General features: G+C 41.6%; 1 protein-coding gene across 2 annotated transcripts; it reads right to left on the bottom strand.

Moving 5' to 3' along the window:
• Positions 1-9,265: 9,265 nt before the first annotated feature.
• LOC311103307 (ubiquitin-conjugating enzyme E2 Z-like) lies at positions 9,266-21,702 on the bottom strand. Of its 2 annotated transcripts, none has more exons than XM_084144842.1 (7): positions 20,913-21,702; positions 18,957-19,029; positions 18,147-18,334; positions 16,917-17,028; positions 16,407-16,519; positions 12,307-12,397; positions 9,266-10,008 (listed from the first exon to the last, which is right to left on the bottom strand). In XM_084144842.1, the coding sequence occupies exons 1-7, from the start codon at positions 21,347-21,349 to the stop codon at positions 9,832-9,834; spliced, it is 1,191 nt and encodes a 396-aa protein (XP_084000968.1). In that variant the 5' UTR covers positions 21,350-21,702; the 3' UTR covers positions 9,266-9,831. The 2 variants fall into 2 exon arrangements, with proteins under 2 accessions (XP_084000968.1, XP_084000969.1); XM_084144843.1 differs by having other exon boundaries at positions 9,266-10,509; positions 20,913-21,690.
• Between the last annotated feature and the right edge of the window lie 2,084 nt (positions 21,703-23,786).

Below are 23,786 nucleotides of genomic sequence, written 5' to 3'. Positions count from 1 at the left end.
ACAGGGTTAAATGAGAATGTGGACAGATTTTGTACATGGTATCTCTTTTCCCAAATTGATTGTAACACAATAAGTCAAATCAAACTGGAAGTGAGAATACTTGTCTAAAAAGTAATAAAACATCAGCTTTAATGTCTGGAAAACAAACTTGTAATGTTGTAAAGTAGTTATGGCTTAAAGGGTATACATTCCTGTTCTTCAATTAGCCTGCAACAGCCATGGGTGTATAAACACAATTATTCAAAAGTTTGTCTTACTTGATACAGCTTTTGTGGAACTAAAACATAAAACGATATATATTTTTTCAAGGCACATATTTAGGAAATTAAGTGCAAGAAGTTCACAGTAAATTCAGACAGAAGTTGAACAACAACAACAACAACAACAACATTATGAAGGTAAAGCTTCATGCTTGATACATTGATTCGTAGGCTATAAAACATTTACAACCAAATATTTGTGAAAATGTTTAATTCAACCTCAATTTCATGACAGGAAGAACTGTTAAAACTCTATCACCATTTCAGTCATATTGATCCATGTTTGTAACAAAAATACAGAAAAACAAATACTTATGTATGATACTTCATAATTCTGTTCATTACAGAAACAAAGAAAACTTTGGCAGATAAACAGTTACTAAAGAAGTTTTTAGAAACATTAAGGGATGTATTTTGTAATTGAATTGTAATCAAAACAATCATGTTAGAGACTTTACAGGTTATATACTGGATATTTATATTCACCAAATAAATTCTTACACAATTTATATAAATCAAAACATTATATGAGGTTATTGTATTCTCTATGAGAGATGTTAGTCAGTGATCAAAACATTGTTGTATGATCTTTGAGGTAGAAGGACAAGGTAGAAATTACTAGGTTTGCTCATATTAAGTCAAAGGCTACGAAACAGACCCGCGCCCAATTAAAGTAAATAAAAACGTTTCAAAAATTGTACTTATTGAAAATCTTAGTAATTCTTACCATTGACTTGTTCAGAAAATCCTCATGTGTCGTTCTCTGATACGATAGTTTCTGTTGTTTCAGTCAATGCTCAAAATGGAGAGAGAGAGAGAGAGAAAGAGGGAGGGAGGGAGGGAGAGGGAGAGAGAAGAGAGCGAAGTTATTTCCAACGAGAAAAGCGCCAACAGGAACAAAAAAAATACCACTGAAGAGGATACTGAGTTATTTCCTGAACGAATATTAAAAGAAATAAACGGTGTTAATTTTTTTTCAATATCCTTACGTTTTAGGTAGCCTAATTGCAATAGCCACTTTCAATCAATTATGAACTTGCCTTGCACAAAATGTTCAGGTTTACACGAATGTCTGAAATATTTCTTTGAAAAACACAAATATGATTTGGAATTTTACAGCATGTGATTTTGATTGCTACTTCATTGACCCATAACTTATTGTTCGTTTGTCATAGTATCTCGCAATATCAGTAAATCTGCCCAACATTTCGTTCACTAATGAACTGCTACAGAATATCTTTGAGAAGATAAACAGTTCTGTGTTCAGAATAATTATTGATTAAGAGGTGGTCCTAAATGACGTTTCACCCACCAAGATTGTTCTGCTCGTAGCTACCCCCACCAAGTGGACATGTTGAGATAACGCATCGCATGTGCACATACATGAACTAAAATGGTTCAGATGTATAATAATTTTCATCAACTCACAACATAGCCCACCGTGAACATTATTTTTTATGTTGTATTATCCTTCATTCAACTGTAATCCGTTAAACAGGCCTGTAAGGGAAATTATAAAATGATCATAGAATGCAGCACTTTATCTTCAAATTAAGATGTGTTTTTTATACTGAATGCAGGCTACTGCAGCTCAGTAAACATTTGAAATATAATACTTTATTATAGCCTACCAAACAATACACAATTAAACATGTACAATACATGCACATATAGGCTACACTGTTAAGTATGCTGGCTAAAGCCAAACTATTCATTCTTCAGCATATCGAAATAGCCTATATCTTATCAAACATGACAAGAGGCATGCCTGGTGACTACAATGACGTTAGCTTACTTTCACGGGAACATTTCACAACAAATTTGTGAATGAACTGTAGTGAGCTATCTGGTTAAATCCCTTTGTTTTTTAAATGGTAAATTATTCAATTTATTAGAAGAATTACAGAGAATCTTGTTTGAGTCATCGTCAATTATTGTGTAATAAAATTGTTAAATCATGTTTTGGAACGATAGAACAATTCTTCAAATTTCTCATCAAAAGTTGTACTGAAAGCACAAACGAAAAGCTATCGAAAAGGTATATAATTACAAATCAACGCTCACCTTAAACTAAATCAGAACATCACAAGGGCAAAACATTACATGAAATAGCTTTCCAGGTATAAATGTGAACATGTCATTGAATACACCTTTGTTTTCCTTGATTTTATATTGTATAAATTGTGTAGTAATAATAATGATACTAATATGAATAATAGGATACAAATAATATTAATTATATCAATGAATAATAGGCTACAATAGACATCTGAATTGGTGTCAAGACTGCCTACTAACTATCGATGAATGTTTACAGAGTATATTCCGTTTAAAATTCAACACACATGCCATATGAATAATTACAAAACATCTCAAGAGACATGATCAGTTACTAAATCGAAAAAAACAAGGAACTGTATGGAGCGACCTTTGGAAGCCCATCAGAGTCATATTGAATCTTGTAAAATTTTGAAATGACAAAAATATACTGGATCTCTGTATCAAAAATTGTATTTCATACCAATTCACTATGTTGTTGTGTCGGTTGTGTTGCAGCAACATGTTGAGTTGAAACAAAGCGTCTCCTGCAATATTAGGCTGTGTGTGAGGGAGGGTCGATTGAATTTTGTCCGTGTTCCATGGCATGCATGACAACGAAGTAGCAGCTTTTACTAAACTAACATTGTGACTATTGAACAAGAATACTGTAGAAAACGTATGTCAAAAAGTAGTTTAAAAAATGGATACATTATAAATAATACAAATACTGAGCTACTGTATATTGAATGCACATTTTTTTTTGCAAATTAGATTATTTTATACTAATACAATTACTCAGATAAAGAGATTTTGTTTAAGAAGTCATATTTTTTATCTAAAAAAGATAGGGGTCAAAATTATTGGCACCACTGTTTTTGGTACTTTTCAATACCTCACCTTGCGAGGATAAAGATACTGAGCCTTTAACATTTTTTAAAAATGAGATTGGAGAACACATTGGGAGGGAGCTTAGACCATTCCTCAATACAGAATATTTCCAGATCATTGATATCCTTCTTCTGTGCTTATGGACTGCCCTCTTCAATTCAAACCACAGGTTTTCAATGGTGTTCAAGTCCGGAGACTAAGATGGCCATTGCACAATTAAGATTTTATGGTCAATTAACAATTTCTTGTGGATTTTGATGTGTCCTTGGGGTTATTGTGTTGCCGGAAGATCCACTTGCGGCTAAGTTTCAGCCTCCTGGCAGAGGCAACCAGGTTTTTGGTTAAAATGTCCTGGTACTGGGTAAAGTTCATGATGCCGTTGACCAAAGAAGGGCCCCAGGACTAGTGGAGACAAAATAGCCCCAAAACATCAAAGATCCACCACCATATTTTACAGTAGGTATGGGGTTCTTTTCTGATTATGCATACTTATTTAGATGCCAAACCTACCACTGGTGTGCGTGCTGAGTGCGAACTATACCGGGTTTTTTTTACATACAAATTTTTTCACGGGACCTCCTACATTTTTATGGGCCTAATAGTAAAAAGGTTAAGGGAAAGGGAAATGGGGATACCTAGTCAGTTGAACAACTAAATGGATTCAACCGAAATGTGACTTCCGCCTTTAACCCCTCGACATCCACGTCATTGGCGCCTGGGGAGCAGTTGTTGTTGGGGGTTAACTGCCTTGGTCAAGGGCAGAACTGCAGATTTTTTCCACCTTGCTGGCTCGGGGATTTGAACCAGCAACCTTTTTATTTGGAATGAAAACAACCAGTCATGATGTTTTCATCTTATTGTGAAACAAAAAGTGTAATGACATTCAGCAATTGTCATTGGGTCTTCAGTCTTGTAGCCTGAATTAATTGATTTGTCTTGCTGACAGAAGGACCTTTTTTGTAGAAAGAAAAGTTGGGACACCTGAAAAGGGGCTGAGATACGGGACTGTTCCGGGTGCAGCCACATGGGGAAAACATTGTTTAAACCATGACACAGATGTGGGGGTGTTCATTTAATTTGGAATAAGCTTTAATTTTAATATTTATTTACTGTCGCAGTACAAATTACATTTGAAACAAATAGGAGAATGGTTAAATTAGCATTCATTATTTAGAGATCCCCCCCCAAAGTTTTTTAGTTTAGTATTTTATCCCCTTTTTTGATCTTGTCTCATCACTGCAACTCCCCCAATGGGCTCAGAAGGCGAAGGTCGAGTCATGTGTCCTCCGAAACCGCGCTTCTTAACACCCGCCCACTTAACCCGGAAGCCAGCTTTACCAATGTGTCAGAGGAAACCCCATTCAATTGACGACTGAAGTCAGCCTGCAGGCGCACAAGGAGTTGCTAGAGCAAGGAGTTGCTAGAGCGCGATGAGCCAAGTAAAGCCCCCCAGGCCAAACCCTCCCCTAACCCGGACGATGCTGGGCAAATTGTGCACTGCCCTATGGGACTCCTGATCACAGCCGGTTGTGACACAGGCTGGGATTGAACCTGGGTCTGTAGTGACGCATCAAGCACTGCGATGCAGTGCCTTAGACCGCTGCGCCACTTGGGAGGCCCAACCCCCCCCCCCCCCAAATTTTGACTTTGTTTTATTTAGGGGGACTCATGTCTCATTCAGGGGTTCTGAGACTCCCTGGAACCCCATAATTCGCACTCTGTGTGCGTGGCCAAAGAGCTCTATCTTCATGTCATCCGCCTGGAGTTTGCTAAACGGCATTGGCACTTGGATTGGAACCGGTGCTATGGTCAGATGACATGAAAATAGAGCTCTTTGGCCATGCACACCAGTGGTGGGTTTGGCGTCGAAATTAGGATGCATAAGCAGGAAAGAACCACATACCTACTGTAAAATATGGTGGTGGATCTTTGATGTTATGGGGCTATTTTTCTTTCACTGGTCCTGGGGCCCTTGTTATGGTCAACGGCATCATTAACTTTACCCAGTACCAGGATATTTTAGCCAAAAACCTGGATGCCTCTTGCTTGATGACTCAAACTGAATTATTCCGCTGCTCTATGATCGCGAATCGTTCGTGGGCGTGGCTGGGCATTTGCCCAGAGCAATGTGGTTGGGTAGCCAGGCAAGGTTGCCTCTGCCAGGAGGCTGAAACTTGGCTGCAAGTGGATCTTCCAGCAAGCCAATAACCTCAAGCACGCATCAAAATCCACAAAGAAACGTTTAATTGACCACAAAATCAACATTATGCAATGTCTCCGGAGGGCAGTGCATAAGCGCAGATGAAAGATAATAAAGGATCTGGAAAGATTCTGTATAAAATCCCTCCCAATGTGTTCTCCAATCTCATAAAACATTCTAGAAAAAGGCTCAATACTGTTATCCTTGCAAGGTGAGGTATTGAAAGGTATTTAAAACAGGGGTGCCAATCATTTTGACCCATATCTTTTTGAGAGGAAAAAATATTACTTTAAAAAAAAAATCTCTTCATCTGAGAAATTGTATTAGTATAAAATGTAATTTGTATTATTTATTTTATAGTATTTTTTGCTAATCTTTATCAAGGGTGCCAACAATTTTGAAAATGATTGTATATGGGGCTTTTTTGTCGTTGTACTTTCACCCCTTTCCGTGATATACAATTTGTAGTTACAGTCTTGTCCCATCACTGCAACTCCCCTATGGACTCGGGAGAGGCGAAGGTCGAGAGCCATGCGTCCTCCGAAACACGACCCTGCCAAGCCGCACTGCTTCTTGACACACTGCTCGCTTAACCAGGAAGCCAGCCGCACCAATGTGTCGGAGGAAACACAGTCCAGCTGGCGACCAGCCTGCCACAAGGAGTCGCTAGAGCGTGATGGGACAAGGAAGTCCCCCCTGCCAAACCCTCCCCTAACCCAGAAGACGCTGGGCCAATTGTGCACTGCCTCATGGGTCTCCCGGTCACGGCCATGACACAGACGGGGATCGAACCCGGGTCTGTAGAGACGCCACAAGCACTGCGATGCAGTGCCTTAAACCGCTGCGCCACTCGGGAGGCCGGGCTTATGGAACTTGTAGTCCTCCTTGGCATTACCAACGCAACGGTGGCTGGGCTGAAGCTCTCAACGGAATGCCTATAAAATTGTCACTATTAACAATATAACACTTGCACTAAAACAGAATGCCACAGATCAAAATAGCCATTGTTATATTTTATTAGTCTTTTTCTTTTACATAGATAATGAAAACAGAAATGAAGTCAGATGAAAATAGTCTTGCATAAACTTGGCAGTCAAAGTTTTGGGACTAATGCCTTGGCCTGGAACGTTGAATCAAGGCCTAAAATGGGTCCCACATCTTCTGTCAATTGAAACATGTAAACCATTCACTTACCATTAACTGAGACAGAGTGAATGGCCATTAGTGTTGAGAGCCCCTGTGGGAATGTACTGTAGAGCACTTGGTCCTGGGGGCCCCTCCCTGGGTGCACATTTAGCACTACACAGCTGATTCAAATAATCAAAGCTTGATGATGAGTTGGTTATTTGAATCAGCTGTGTAGTGCTAGGGCAAAAACCAAAACGTGCACCGAGGGGGGTGGGGTCACATTCTCATCGCATGAAAAATTACATAGATTGAAGGTCTGGACATACTATGAATGGGACTCAATACAAATGTTACTCATCTCATTGAGAAGGCTGACAGATGAGTTCTCCCTGTTTGTGTATATATATATATATTTTTTTTTACTATGCCATGGCCTTGCTAACATTTATTCTCGAAGTTTCTACGCTTTACATACTTCACTTCCTGAAAACACCTAAATGCAAATCCATACCATTATGGATTGAAGATGCCTTAATAAAAGCGATTCAGATAATACTCTGGGTTGGGGGCACAAACCCAAAATAAACCATCAGACAAGGGACACACTAGAAGGTTCACATCAGAATGCTACATGAATATACACACCAAACCAAAACAAGGCTTCAAACTATTGAGCATGAAGTGTCATCTCATACCTACTCCTTTGCAGCTGGCCAGGAGGATATTTGCTTTAAAGTTTCATTTGCAGTAGATTCATACATTTTAAATATTTTATTTTTCTTCAAACTTTGCAAACAAAGTTAGCAGTATTATCTCAAACATGAGATCTATTAAATCCAACATTATTTCCTGTGAGAGGAAGTCCCAGTCCCTGTCGACTGAGCAGAAATGCACCCAGATGGGAGGGAATAGAAAAACATGTCCATGAGAAGGAAAATAAGGGTGTGGTGCGGTCCTGTTTGGGTGCCACTCTGCACTGGAGCTTGCCTCCTTAATTAGACAGTAGATTGTGGTCCAGACAGGCCATTACAAAGCAAGAGGTTTTGCTGTATCCTGAGTGGGTAGTTTCAAAATGCAATAAGGACCAAAGACAGAAGAGTAGAATTATTCGTTGCTCCAAATGTCACATCTTGCTAGATAGGATTACAAACCAAGTGACATGGTAGAGGTGTTTAGCCCCCTCTACCTTTAAGCAGTTTGATAAAACCAGAAAGATGGAAAGCCTCTACTGAGGCCTCAGTCCAGGTTCTTGTTGAGCTGCTCTGGCTGATAGGCACGATGTTTTGTGACACTTTGAAGAGGGACGATTCAAGAGACAAACAATTGTGCCTCGGGCAGAAGTCTCGAAGGGGCATCTGACTTAACGGCTGTCAAAGCAGGAATAACAACTCCACATCAATATGAAAAAAATTACATCTACCTCTTACAGCAGACAAGACCACTGGTTATAATGGGGCATACAGTTTATCGTACGTTTTTTAAATCCTCCTTGATCACTTGATGTCCATTTGAAGTTTGTGTTGTCAGTCTGACTGCCAGGTTAGGTTTATATAGAACCTGTACCTAAGACTGTGCCAACCTGTGGAACGCACTTCTGACACCATTTATGTAAGCCAATTTAGAACTTTTAGCGCCAAACCAACATAAAATCATTCTACAAACCAATCTACAGAAACCCATCGCAGGCAAAAACTCAGTTCCCAGAGAAAAACTAAATGACAGAAAGTTGACACTGCATTGAAGCAGGTGTCAGGTATTTTTGTAAAAAAAAAAAAAAAAACATTTCCTGTGGCTTGTTTGAAATCTTGGTGGTGGCTTTCAGATGACTGAAAAGGTGACACCATGGAGGTCTAACACAGATCTGTGCCTGTTTGGTACCGGCTGATGCCGCTATATGGACCTGAAGAGGCACCAGTCCACTGCTCCCAATGAAAAATGCTATGGAAAACATGGCAATGGTTAAATGGGACAGGTCAAATGACAAATCCGGCTTTCTAGGTGTTTTCTAGTGAAACCAAACCAAATGTCCATGGACCATTTAGTCTGAATGGAGATATTAGGATCCCCATTACTCCCTACCAGCATTTTAGCATCATAGAAGAAAAACATATCTTGAAGGTTTAATCCACACCACCATAGCTGAATGATAATCATGAACATCAAACATTGATTCAGAGAGCATCGTTTTCATGCAGAAAAAACTGTGTTGCCATGCAGGCTTTAGCATTCAGTCAACATACAATTATTTGAAGACACTGCCCATAGACCATAATTAAATCTCTTGTTGTGCATCATATACATATATATATATATATATGCAGTTGCGGACAAATATATTGGCACCCTTGAATGATTCACTATTTCTTCTCAAATAAGTTGGAGAAAAAAACATGTACACACGTGCATTTGTTTGATTTACATCTGCACAGGATCAAGAAAAAAACTGATCAAAACTGAAATTTAGATTTTTCCAAGTCAAAATATGGCCTGGACTACATTATCGAAAATCCTAATTAATTTGGATGGAGGCAAGTGATTCACATTTTGTCATAAGTTGCAGGTGCCTACAGGGTAAGAAATAGCCATCCAACCAGTTTTGAAAAGAATAAACATTACAATCTGCTCGATTGTAAAGTGCAAAGGTGCCAATATATTTGACCACAACTGTACATATTTTGTACTAGGCATTAACTGAGTTTTTTTTATTTTTACTAATGCAATTCATTATGAATTCATAATGTAATTATGACTCAGTTCATAATTTTATTAAGTACTGTTCAGATTAAGGAAAGAACATCATAAGAGACAATGGGACTTTAGAAGTGGATAGTCTGAGGTATGTGTACCGATGTATGAATGAATAGAAGTTTGGTGATCTGATTAAGAGGATTGATGTGGTTGTACTGACTGTGAATATTGAGAATGGTCAATCTCAGATGTCACCTCTACTTCCTAATCCAGTCGGGCGTGGAAAACAAAGACAACAAAAAGGCAGAGGCTATGACAAATTGCTTTCAAACAAACTGTCCATTTCTACAAGCCAAACTCCCCCAACACCAACTAAGTGTACACTAGCATTGTTTACTTACATCAGTTGAAAATAATCATCAAAAGGCAGTCATTGGGGGAGGGGGGGGGGAGGAAAAAGAACAACCAATCAAAACAGACATTAGCTATCCCATGCCTTTGCATCATAAGTGCTTCCTGAAAATCAGGCCTTTCCCCTCCCCAACATCTCGCTTACGCCAAAAGCATCCTGCAAAAACAGAATGTGGGAAACAGAAAAATAAAAGGTAGTGTGGCGCCATCTGGTGGCTAAGGCTGGGAGCTGCCCTGGCTATCTGGGTCTGTGCCTGAGGAGCTGGTGTCAGAGTCTGAGTGGTCATCGTTGTCCTCCGGTGGGCACTTCTCCCGTATGCGCCTCTGGGTGGCACTCAGGCGTGCCAGTAGGCCCTGGTAGTCGAAGCGACCCCTCTTCTCCCCAAAAGGGTCCTGGAGGTGTGTAAGGAGAGAAAGAGTGTGTGTGGGATGATCTAATATTTCCACATCTCATATTTTCCACTGTTGTGGTGCAGGTTTAAAGCATGTGGGAGCAGTGTATACTGTGTTTTTTTTATTTATTTTGTATATGTGTACAAAGAGACCTTATTTATACATGTATAGATAGCATTTCTTCATATGTGTATTAGAGAACCTTCTGTAAATAAACAAATTATTTTGGCAATGAAGAGTCAGATGAACTTGTGAACAGTGGCGTGTTTTCATGGATGCCAAGGGAAGTCTGGCTTACCAAAAAACTGACCAAGAAAAAATAATAATAATAAATATTTCCTCTCTGTTTCATAATTTTCCTTCAACTTGCAAGAGGCTGAATGTATCTCACCGGAGAACGCATCCAAGCGAGCAAAACAGTGCCCCTCTTTCTCTGATGCTGTCTGGTCCAAAAGAGTATTACATTGTTGCCGCCCATAGCCTTGAATGCATTTGGCCCCCCTTGATTAAAAAAAAAGGTATAAAATAACAGCCAATCAGCATTTAGATAAACTGAGCGAGCTCAACTGAGAATGGTCCTGGCGCAACTAAAAAAAAAGTGTCAAGGGAAGCCAGTTTGGATTTGGCCTCACTCCTATCAAATCACATAGAGCGCATACGTCATTGACAGAAACAACTTGAATTGTTGCATCTGGTTGTGTTGTCGTCCTCCGGTGGCTATCTAGCTAACAAAAATTGTCCCTTTCCTAAATTAGCCATGGATGGAGATAGGGATTTGGACTTGTGGTTTTACTTAATTCTCCTTACTGGCCAATGATTATAACGGTGATTCTGATCCAACCATTCATTCATACATTGTTGTGCCCTGGGCCTGAGAGGATGGAAGTTCAACATGTAGCTAGATGTAGAAGGCTAATGTTAACTAGCTAATGTTGCCCATGAAAGGAAGTTAGGCTAGCGAGCAAGCATTTTAGCCAGGTAGCCTAGGACAAAAAAAATAAAGGTGTGTACTGTATGACAGTGATAGGCCGTTTAGTCAACATGAGGAGGATGGCATTGGTGTTTCTCTACAAGTAGGGTGAGTCAACATGTTTTTCTACTTGCACAAATAGAAATCAGAACCATGGACAACCACATATTTAGCTTACGTTGATTGGAATAAATTGTTTTTGGACTCTTTTAGTTGTAATTGTATTAGAATAAGCATGGGTGATTTAATGATGTTGAAATCTTGCTGGAATAATGGAGGCAAGCTTCTGTTTTCTTGCGGTAACTCTCCGTGGTTCTAAATCAATAGTTGTTTAGTGGTCCGAAAATGTTGGAAACATTAACTTGCTTGACCATGCTGCAGGTCATGTAATTGTTTGTTACATGCAATATGTTTTGTGAACTTCACCGGACAGATGACGCTCTCCGGTTTTGTGATGAAACAAAGGTGTGGTTGAATTTATTCTGCCACTGTCTTCTTATTGTCTCGGCCTTAGACCTATATATCATGGTCGCAAGGCATATGAACTAAGAGGTTATAGAGCAAACAACGCAATTATCACAACACATAGGTTGTAATATGGCTCCCCCCTCTTGCTTCCCCAGTGATTTTACCCACGCATCACTCCTACTCATGGATATCATTATTATGTCTCTGCGTACAGTTTGAAGGAAGTTGCTAACTAGTGTTAGCGCAGTTGCTAACTAGCGTTAGCACAATGACAAGGCATCTACGCTAACAGCTAGCATGCTAGCTGTTACCATTGACATCCAGTCATTGTGCTAATGTTTGTCAGCATTAGCTCGCGAAACTACCTTCAACTTCCTTCATAAAAACATAAAAAAACATACAAATGGTATCCATAAGTTCATCTGACTCTGGGGAAGTAGATAAAGGGCTTAATTGCCAAAATCCTGAAGTATCCCTTTAAATGTTTGGGCATGTAAATCCCTCAGTCTTCCTCTAACCCAGGGTTTCCCAAACTCGGTCCTCAGGAACCCAAGGGGTGCACGTTTTGGTTTTCGCCCTAGCACTACACAGCTGATTAAAATAACCAACTAATCATCAAGCTTTGATCATTTAAATCAGCTGTGTATGCTAGGGCAAAAACCAAAACGTGCACCCATTGGCGTCCAGAGGACCGAGTTTGGGAAACGCTGCCTAACCCCAGGGCAGATGCAGTGCATTAGTCATCAGGATGTGTGATGCATTATAACCTGTGTGTTCTGCTTCTCCAAGGTGCATAAAGAAACATGTGTACAGTATACACACACACACAGACAGACAGAGAATGAGGTCTCTGGCAATACCTGCATGTTCTGTCCCTGTTGGTGTAGTCTCTCTTTGCAGACCCCCTCGTAGAAGTCATAGTACTCCAGGAATGATTTCTCCATCACACTCCTGCAACACAGGAACATTCATGAGGTCAACCACAAAAACAAATGCTAAACATCTACAAATGAAATGACTCACCATTGGAAGCTGTGTTCTAAATGTATTGTGGGTCAGTGGCTTTGAACATGTCTCTTGCAAACTATTAAGAAGATTCAACTATGTGCCTCATATAGAATAAGGATATTAGACTTTCAGGCATATACAGCGCCTTTAGAAAGTATTCACACCCCTTGACTTTTTCAACTTTTTTTGTGTGTTACAAAGTGGGATTAAAATAGATTTAATTTTCATTTTTGACAACACAAAATACTCAAACTTTTGTAAATTTATTAATGGAAAATAAAACACTAATATATTTTGATTAGATAAGTATTCAACCCCGAGTCAACACGTTAGTCACCTTTGGCAGCGATTACAGCTGTGTCTTTCTGGGTAAGTCTCTAAGAGCTTTGAAAACCTGGATTGTACAATATTTCCCATTATTCTTTTTTTAAATCTTCAAGCTCTGTCAAGTTAGATGTTGACCATTGCTAGACAGCCATTTTCAAGTCTTGCCATAGATTCAAGACAATTTAAGTCAAAACTGCAACTAGGCCACTCAGGAACATACAATGTCGTCTTGGTAAGTAATAACTAAACTGGTGTTTTAGGTATTATCCTGCTGAAAGGTGGATTTGTCTCCCAGTGTCTGTAGGAAAGCAGACTGAAATAGGGTTTCCTTTAGGATTTTGCCTGTTCTTAGCTTTATCCTTTTATTTTTATGCTAAAAAACTCCCTAGTCCCTGCTGATGACAAGCATACCCATAACATGATGCAGCCACCACCATGCTTGAAAATATGGAGTGGTACTCAGTGATGTGTTGGATTTGCCCCAAACATAAAACTTTGTATTCAGGACAAAAAGTTCATTTTTCTTGCCACATTTTTTGCAGTATTACTTTAGTACCTTATTACAAACAGGATGCATGTTTTGGAATATTTTCTATTCTGTACAGGCTTCCTTCTTTTCACTCTGTCATTTAGGTTAGTATTGTGGAGTAACTACAATGTTGTTGATCCATCCTCAGTTGTTTTCTCCTATCACAACCATTTAAGTCTAACTGGTTTAAAAATCACCATTGGCCTCATGGTGAAATCCCTGAGCAGTTTCCTTCCTCTCCGTCAAACGAGTTAGGAAGAACGCCTGTATCTTTGTAGTGAATGGGAGTATCGACACACCATCCAAAGCGTAAATAATAACTTTACCATTGTTGGGTTCTAGCTTGAAATATACTATTTCATGTTACCATACTAGAACGTATTGATTACTTTACATGTATAAGGAATGTATATGTTGGGGTCAATGGAGGGTGAATAAGAACTAGGTGTATGGAAAGTAAGGGGAGTGCAGAGAGTTTACATTCTGTCAAAACATGGTATTGTTAAATCTCATGGCTCCTAATGAGGGAGGCAAAAGGCAACAGTTTGGTTTCAGTCACTGATAAAGGACAGTCGTGGGTTAGGGAGGAGCAAGGAATTCTGCCCGAGGTCAGGTCAGATGAAGTGAGAAGGAACAGTCCTATCCTACACACATATACTTCCATGCCCACGAAGGTTCTAGCAGGAGGCAGGGCCATGACTACACGAGTGAGGAACCAATTAAGATCCTGACTTAGCAACAGAGATGTGTTGGCTTTCTAGATGTGCAAGGAATTGACTCCACCTAGGAGGAGGGTATAAATACACTGCTCAAAAAAATAAAGGGAACACTTAAACAACACATCCTAGATCTGAATGAATGAAATAATCTTATTAAATACTTTTTTCTTTACATAGTTGAATGTGCTGACAACAAAATCACACAAAAATTATCAATGGAAATCAAATTGATCAACCCATGGAGGTCTGGATTTGGAGTCACCCTCAAAATTAAAGTGGAAAACCACACTACAGGCTGATCCAACTTTGATGTAATGTCCTTAAAACAAGTCAAAATGAGGCTCAGTAGTGTGTGTGGCCTCCACGTGCCTGTATGACCTCCCTACAACGCCCGGGCATGCTCCTGATGAGGTGCCGGATGGTCTCCTGAGGGATCTCCTCCCAGACCTGGACTAAAGCATCCGCCAACTCCTGGACAGTCTGTGGTGCAACGTGGCGTTGGTGGATGGAGCGAGACATGATGTCCCAGATGTGCTCAATTGGATTCAGGTCTGGGGAACGGGCGGGCCAGTCCATAGCATCAATGCCTTCCTCTTGCAGGAACTGCTGACACACTCCAGCCACATGAGGTCTAGCATTGTCTTGCATTAGGAGGAACCCAGGGCCAACCGCACCAGCATATGGTCTCACAAGGGGTCTGAGGATCTCATCTCGGTACCTAATGGCAGTCAGGCTACCTCTGGCGAGCACATGGAGGGCTGTGCGGCCCCCCAAAGAAATGCCACCCCACACCATGACTGACCCACCGCCAAACCGGTCATGCTGGAGGATGTTGCAGGCAGCAGAACGTTCTCCACGGCGTCTCCAGACTCTGTCACGTCTGTCATGTGCTCAGTGTGAACCTGCTTTCATCTGTGAAGAGCACAGGGCGCCAGTGGCGAATTTGCCAATCTTGGTGTTCTCTGGCAAATGCCAAACGTCCTGCACGGTGTTGGGCTGTAAGCACAACCCCCACCTGTGGACGTCGGGCCCTCATACCACCCTCATGGAGTCTGTTTCTGACCGTTTGAGCAGACACATGCACATTTGTGGCCTGCTGGAGGTCATTTTGCAGGGCTCTGGCAGTGCTCCTCCTGCTCCTCCTTGCACAAAGGCGGAGGTAGCGGTCCTGCTGCTGGGTTGTTGCCCTCCTACGGCCTCCTCCACGTCTCCTGATGTACTGGCCTGTCTCCTGGTAGCGCCTCCATGCTCTGGACCCTACGCTGACAGACACAGCAAACCTTCTTGCCACAGCTCGCATTGATGTGCCATCCTGGATGAGCTGCACTACCGGAGCCACTTGTGTGGGTTGTAGACTCTGTCTCATGCTACCACTAGAGTGAAAGCACCGCCAGCATTCAAAAGTGACCAAAACATCAGCCAGGAAGCATAGGAACTGAGAAGTGGTCTGTGGTCACCACCTGCAGAACCACTTCTTTATTGGGGGTGTCTTGCTAATTGCCTATAATTTCCACCTGTTGTCTATTCCATTTGCACAACAGCATGTGAAATGTATTGTCAATCAGTGTTGCTTCCTAAGTGGACAGTTTGATTTCACAGAAGTGTGATTGACTTGGAGTTACATTGTGTTGTTTAAGTGTTCCCTATATTTTTTTGAGCAGTGTATATGTGCTTGTGTAAACATGTCTGTCTGTGCAGCTTTATGACCCAGTGGGTGAATAAACTTGGTTTGAGCTTTTTCTAGTTGTCTGTGAGTTTTTACTCTGTTTGTTCAGAACCTAACACCATGCTCAAAGGGGTATTCAATGTCTGCTTTTTTATTTTTACCCATCTACCAATAGGTGCTCTTCTTTGCGAGGCTTTGGAAAACCTTTCTGGTGTTTGTCATTTAATCTGTGCTTGAAATTCACTGCTTGACTGAGGGACCTTACAAATAATGGTTTGTGCGGGGTACAGAGATGGGGTAGTCATTTTAAAAGTCATGTTAAACACCATTATTGCACACCGAGTTAGTCCATTCAACTTATTATCCAAGTTGTTAAGCAAATTCTTACTCCTGAATTTATTTAGGCTTGCCATAACAAAGGGGTTGAATACTTATTGACTCAAGACATTTCTAAAGGCATAATTCCACTTTGACACTATGGGGTATTGTGTGTAGATCAGTGACACAACATCTAAATGTAATCCATTTTAAACTCAGGCTGTAACAACAAAATGTGGAGAAAGTCAAGGTGTGGGAATACTTTCTGAAGGCTAGGCTCAGATCTAGACAATAGATGCCGTGGAACATTGCCTCATCTCGACATCGGTCCACTTTTGAGGTTTGAAAAGACTCAAACTTTTATTTTGGAGTGAACAATCAAGACTAACTCACCACAGGGCTTCTGGACAGGGCACCTTCCCATCCAGCATGTCACAGACAGCCACGCGCATGGTCTCATGGCGGATGCACTCATTGTAGTTCTTGCTGTCCCCCGGGTGTCTCTCCTGGCAAAGGGAGTGTCAGATGGAGCAGGTGTAAGGGGGTCAATTCTCAAGACACAAAGTGACAAATTCCACACTGATATGGTCAGTCTCTAGCTGATGACAGAAATAAATGATTTTCACACACACGTTTACACAAACATCTGCAAATGGGGAAGAAATGGCAAACAGCGGACTAAATAGACACATAGAACAACGGCTGAAGACTTCTGGAAGTCAGACAACACAATCAGTCATATTTCATCACAATATCATATCCCAAAAACACAGTAGCTTTGTTGATCAAAATGGCTGCATTGCTTCAGTTAACCACATTTCCCATAAGGCAGTGGGATTGAACTACATTCTGGGGATTGTGGATTGGCTTTCCAGCTAAATTAGAGGCCAACTTGCCTCTTACCTGTTCAAAGCCTGGCTCATTGTGGTAGGGGTTCTCAGTCATCAGGGACTGGATGGAGATCAGAACTGAGGAGATGCTTTGGGCCGGGCTCCATGCTGGCCCTGTCCAAGTCCTACACAACAACCCAGAACAAAGAGGAAAGGTTAAAGCACAAAAGATTCAGGATCCCGCGCACCAAGCAAAATATAAAGTTTAAGTTGCATATGAGCTACGGTGCTTCACCCAAAAAAGTATTGAAGACTGAATAGCAGATCCATTTTATTCTTGGGAGTGCAAGCATTTGAACTCCCTGTAGGTTCTCGAGACTGACCAACACTACTATAAAGGTAACGAGAGGAAGTACTTCAAAGCTGCTTCAAGGAGCCATAGGTGCAAAATAGCCTTACGATACATGGGCACGTTATTGCAAGAAAAATAAAAAAAAAAGTATTATTGAAACCGGGCAAATGATGGCATCGCATCCTCTGGGCCAAAGTCACCCACACATCGACAGCGAGACCTGGACCGAGTCTGGGAGGAAGTGCTGAAATGCAATAAATTATCTGTGTCTCTACATAGAGAGCTGCCATAAATAGCCGTGTTCTGCCAAAGAATGACCACTACCTGCATCTACCCCTTACAGTTGTGATCAGACCAGGTCAGGCATGAGTAATACTGACTGATTTGCAACTATAGGGCAGCACTGTCTGCTGTTTTTCATTCTCTGTGTTTAATTAAGTGGAATCATGATATTGATTGCAGGTCACATCACACAGTGTCCCAAGTATATAATTTGTAAGAGCTGCTATTCTTGGCCTGGGTTTAATAGGTTGACTTTTTATTTTTATTTATTTCACCTTTATTTAACCAGGTAAGCCAGTTGAGAACAAGTTCTCATTTACAACTGCGACCTGGACAAGATATAGCAAAGCAGTGCGATAAAAACAACACAGAGTTACATATGGGGTAAAACAAAACATAAAGTCAAAAAATACAACAGAAATATATATACAGTGTGTGCAAATGTAGCAAGTTATGGAGGTAAGGCAATAAATAGGCCATAGTGCAAAATAATTACAATTAGTATTAACACTGGAAATGATAGATGTGCAAGAGATGATGACTGATGAATGCCTTGTCCCATTTCGACCCCTAGTCACCCCATCCCCTAGTTAGAAAGGGAACTGGGCATAGATGCATGGGTTGCTCAGGTGCAGCAGGTTTCCCCTGAGCTGCAGGACCCTGGCTTACCCGAGGATGCTGAGGCATACTTTGCCGTTACGGTAAAAGTTGGGGTTGAAGCGCACAGTGTTTTGGCCGGTGGTGATGAGCTTGACCCGTGGAGGGTGGATGGGGTAGTCCGGGGGGCAGCGGAACAGAAAGAGGAAGAAGCCTCCCTCGTAGGGCGTGTCGAAGGGTCCTGTGATGAGGGCATGAATCTGAGGAGGGAAGACTAGAGTCAGGACTAATATATAGTGAGGGTTTTGATGCGTTGAATTTCTCCATAATTCTCATGGTTGCCATAATAATCCTCATAATAGTTGTGCGAAGACTAATTCCAAGATGGCTGTGGTTCCTCTTGCCACAACAAAAGTTATTCAATGGCTGTATTGTTTGTTTGTTTAGTAAGTCCAATTTCATTGATTTTTTTTGACCTAGTACAAACATTGAGTCTGTGGGTTATAATTTGGAAGACAAAACAAGGGTAAATTAACTGGTAAATGCTTAAGTAAATTGGGGCCTGACTAAATTAATAATGTTCATTTTCTTTCAACTTGAGCCTGGGAAAGGGGTTGCTTAAACTTTAACTCTGCATCAGCATTTGAAGGACAGCCCCTGTCTTTCAAGTCCCAAATAGGATTGTTTCATACGCCAGTCAAATACTTCACATAGTCTGGCTAGCTCAATGTACAACAGTAAGGTCTAAGGCTCATATTTCATCATCATAGCCAAATGACAATGCCCATTCATGAAACCCACACTGCTGTCTGACTTGGTACAGTTGTACCAGAACAGACCCCATGGACCTAGGGAGTGGTGGTGGAAGTCTGGGCGCTTTACCTTAGTCATGTCGTGAGGGTCAGGAACCACAAACATACCCGGGGGAGGCTCCTTATAGATGGACATGATATCCCTGAGGAGAGAGTAAGAAGACACAAACTTGAGAAAATATGCAAATACACAATGATAGCAGCCTGGTCCCAGATCTGTTTGTGCTCTTGCCAACTTGACATGATAGCACAAGCAGACTGGCACTTGGGGCACATTTATTAAAGAGACAGGTGGCACCTTTTATGTCAAATCAAATCAAATTCTATTGGCAACATGAGCCGAATACAACAGGTGCAGACATTACAGTGAAATGCTTACTTACAGCCCTTAACCAACAGTGCATTTATTTTTTATAAAAAAGTAAAATAAAACAACAACAAAAAGTGTTGAGAAAAAAAAGCAGAGGTAAAATAACAGTAGGGAGGCTATATATACAGGGGGGTACCGGTGCAGAGTCAATGTGCGGGGGCACCGGCTAGTTGAAGTAATATGTACATGTGGGTAGAGTTAAAGTGACTATGCATAAATAATTAACAGAGTATCAGCAGCGTAAAAAGATGGGGTGGGGGGGCAGTGCAAATAGTCCAGGTAGCCATGATTAGCTGTTCAGGAGTCTTATGGCTTGGAGGTAGAAGCTGTTGAGAAGTCTTTTGGACCTAGACTTGGCACTCGGGTACCGCTTGCCGTGCGGTAGCAGAGAGAACAGTCTATGACTAGGGTGGCTGGAGTCTGACAATTTTGAGGGCCTTCCTCTGACACCGCCTGGTATAGAGGTCCTGGATAGCAGGAAGCTTGGCCCCAGTGATGTACTGGGCCGTACGCACTACCCTCTGTAGTGCCTTGCGGTCGGAGGCCAAGCAGTTGCCATACCAGGCGGTGATGCAACCAGTCAGGATGCTCTCGATGGTGCAGCTGTAGAATTTTTTGAGGATCTGAGGACCCATGCCAAATCTTTTCAGTCTCCTGAGGGGGAATAGGCTTTGTCGTGCCCTCTTCATGACTGTCTTGGTGTGTTTGGACCATGATAGTTTGTTGGTGATGTGGACACCATGTCAACAATGTAACATTGACAATGTTGTGTTTATACGTTTCATAATATATGGTCAATATATTTCTTACAGAGTCACATCATAGTAAACTAACGTTATGAAATCAGTAACTCTGACCAATTAATACTAACTATTGGCCTAACTAATAGCCTAAGTAACCATTTTCTTAGGGCACATTTTCCTACAGGATGTTTCACCCAAAAGGCTCAGACTTTTCTGTTTCCACCTACGCGGGCCAGCACCAGTGTCTCACTGGGTCATGGCTCCGATGGACCTGCTCTCACTTGGGACCAAAGCCAGGCCTCTTGTACTTTTCAGCTTGCATTTACATAACAATGGCTAACTGTTAACACCTTCTCACAAAGCAACTGTTTTGATTATGCAGAGGTTGTTGATTCTGCTCTTTTCAAATCCTCACTGTCAGCCCTAGCTCCCTAGTTTTTAGCCATTACTAGCTTCGCCAAAGACTACCTCTTTTGAACTACAATCCTGACGCTGTGTTTTAACGTTTAGAAACGTCATTAATCATCAATTACGAAAGGGCTTTCGAACCATAAGGCCATTATCTTTCATCAGCGGGAAAGAATCCTTCAACTAAAAAATATATACACTTACTGTAGACGTTTTGCTCAGGTCCATATACCTATGGGTGCCTCCATCCGACGAAACTACACTTCTGCTACACTTCCCGAGTTATGCTTAGACACAGGTGTTCGGAGAATGCTATATAGCTAATTAAACAAGCGCTGTAACATTGAGATATGGCCGTGTGGGAACACTAACCCTATGAAGGTGTGAATCAATTTAACCTTTTGTTTTTGGAAATTATTTCCCCGATATGAAAGGTGCTTTTCAGCATTCCATATGTTATAACAGGCAAGCCCATAAGGGTATATCTAGATACTCAAATGTTTACCTTTTGATTCGGAGAATGCATTGCTGGGACGTCTTCTCGTTGTCCCAGTCGGTACTTAGTGTTGGGTCCCAGGACGTTGCGTGAATCTGGGACAGGAGGCCCGCTCCGGCCACCCCCAAACCAATACCGCCTGGAAGAGCATTGGTGGCCGAATAGGGGGGTACTGGAATGGCAGCGCCCACTACCGTGCTAAGAACACCTGCAACTCCAAACCCGCTCCCAGTCCCTACGGTTGATGTGGTTGTGGCTCCAGGGGCCATGACGGCTAGGCCAGTCTCCGCCGCCGCTGCAGGAGGTGGTGAGGCCGGGTTAGCTCCGCTCGTTGAGTGGCCCGGCAGAGAATTACCCAAACTCGGTAACAACGGAGCTCCATTTCCCTGACTACCGACACCTAACCCAATTTCACCATTAACACCCTCTCCTACGCTATCCGCCATTGTAAATTAGCACTTGTTCGGGTTATAGCTAGCTAGCTTGCTAGCTACAGTTATTGACACTTGTCGATACAGTAGTTTCTGGTTTGAGTCCGTCCTCACGCAGTCGGTAAACGAGGAAGACGAGCAAGGAGAGTCGAAGATGAGAAAAAGCGCTCCCTCGGCATTGTATGCCTTTCTTCTCGCCTCCAAAAGTAGCTAATCGTGTTTAGCTATGTCTTATAAAACTACAAACTGTCAGTCTAAAAGTTAATGCTACCCGTCACAAATTCTTAGTTTTACCTGTCTTCAACGCAGTTTGCGGTTTCAGCCTGTTTATCGCTTTGCTTTTTCTTCTGTTTTCCATAACCACTTCCTCTCCACAGAATACCGTTACTGCCACCTGGCGGCGATCATCGGAATTGTAGTTGGACTCAGTGCGTCCATGTTATGAGACTGTCAAATCAAATCAAATGTTATTTTATTTGTCAGGGACAGTAGCAACAAACAGCAGTAGGCCTACAAAGTCAGTATTTCACCTTTTCTTTAGAACACCATACCTTGACGTGGATTATAACTTAAATGAGTTGGCTGTAAAAAAAATAAAAAAATATATAGATATGTTGACTAGTAATTTATGGAAGACTGCTTTAATTTAACTCAGGGTTCTAGAACACATTTAACTGTCTCCTACCAGAAAATCTTTAACAGTTCAATTCTTCCGTTCAGATAGTCACTTTTTCTATTAGTGATTGAAGTTGTATATTACCACCAGTATAGTGAATGCACATAGCAGTTTGACTTGGGAGCACTAGTGCAGGTCAAATAATACATTAAATTGCACATGGTTACATATGTATCGTGGTTTCAAGTCCAGTGTGCTCAGACTATTGTTACATTTGTATTTGAGGTTCGTGCACCACGAGCAAAATCATTTGTATCATTTTACTTTGTCTGCAAAAACCATTAGCACATGAAAGTCTGAATAGGTTTAGACATTTCTTTCTTAATATATGGCTGGGCTAAACTGTAGAACAGCGTCTGCCATAGAAACAAACAGAGTATTGCTTTGTGTCTGTGGTTGCACCTTTAAAATGCAGAAAACCGCTCCTCTGTAGCCCAAACCGTTCAAAACTAAAGACCTACAGTCGTGGTCAAAAGTTTTGAGAATGACACAAGTATTGGTCTTCACAAAGTTCGCTGCTTCAGTGTTATGAGATATTTTTGTCAGATGTTACTATGGTATACTGAAGTATAATTACAAGCATTCCATAAGTGTCAAAGGCTTTTATTGACAATTACATTAAGATTATGCAAAGAGTCAATATTTGCAGTGTTGACCCTTCCTTTTCAAGACCTCTGCAATCCGCCCTGGCATGCTGTCAATTAACTTCTGGGCCACATCCTGACTGATGGCAGCCCATTCTTGCATAATCGATGCTTGGAGTGTGTCAGAATTTGTGGGTTTTTGTTTGTCCACCTTCCTCTTGAGGATCGACCACAAGTTCTCAATGGGATTAAGGTCTGGGGAGTTTCCTGGCCATGGACCCAACATTTCGATGTTTTGTTCCCGAGCCACTTAGTTATCACTTTTGCCTTATGGCAAGGTGCTCCATCATGCTGGAAAAGGCATTGGTCGTCACCAAACTGTTCTTGGATGGTTGGGAGAAGTAGCTCTCGGAGGATGTGTTGGTACCATTCTTTATTCATGGCTGTGTTCTTAGGCAAAATTGTGAGTGAGCCCACTCCCTTGGCTGAGAAGCAACCCCACACATGAATGGTCTCAGGATGCTTTACTGTTGGCATGACACAGGACTGATGGTAGCGCTCACCTTGTCACTCACATCTGCCTGCTGCCATTCCTGAGCAAGCTCTGCACTGGTGGTGCCCCGATCCCGCAGCTGAATCAACTTTAGGAGACGGTCCTGGCACTTGCTGGACTTTCTTGGGCGCCCTGACGCCTTCTTCACAACAATTGAACCTCTCTCCTTGAAGTTCTTGATGATCCGATAAATGGTTGATTTAGGTGCAATCTTACTAGCAGCAATATCCTTGCCTGTGAAGCACTTTTTGTGCAAAGCAATGATGACGGCACGCGTTTCCATGCAGGTAACCATGGTTAACAGAGGAAGAACAATGATTTCAAGCACCACCCTCCTTTTAAAGCTTCCAGTCTGTTATTCTAACTCAATCAGCATGACAGAGTGATCTCCAGCCTTGTCCTCGTCAACACTGTCACCTGTGTTAATGAGAGAATCACTGACATGATGGCAGCTGGTCCTTTTGTGGCAGGGCTGAAATGCAGTGGAAATGTTTTTTGGGGATTAAGTTCATTTTCATGGCAAAGAGGGACTTTGCAATTAATTGCAATTCATCTGATCACTCGTCATGACATTCTGGAGTATATGCAAATTGCCATCATCAAAACTGAGGCAGCAGACTTTGTGAAAATTAGTATTTG

The sequence above is a fragment of the Coregonus lavaretus genome (assembly GCF_964263955.1).
Source record: "Coregonus lavaretus genome assembly, chromosome: 28".
NCBI lineage: Eukaryota > Metazoa > Chordata > Actinopteri > Salmoniformes > Salmonidae > Coregonus > Coregonus lavaretus.
The sequence above is the reverse complement of the archived record's forward strand: the minus strand, read 5'-3'. Positions and strand labels throughout refer to the sequence as shown.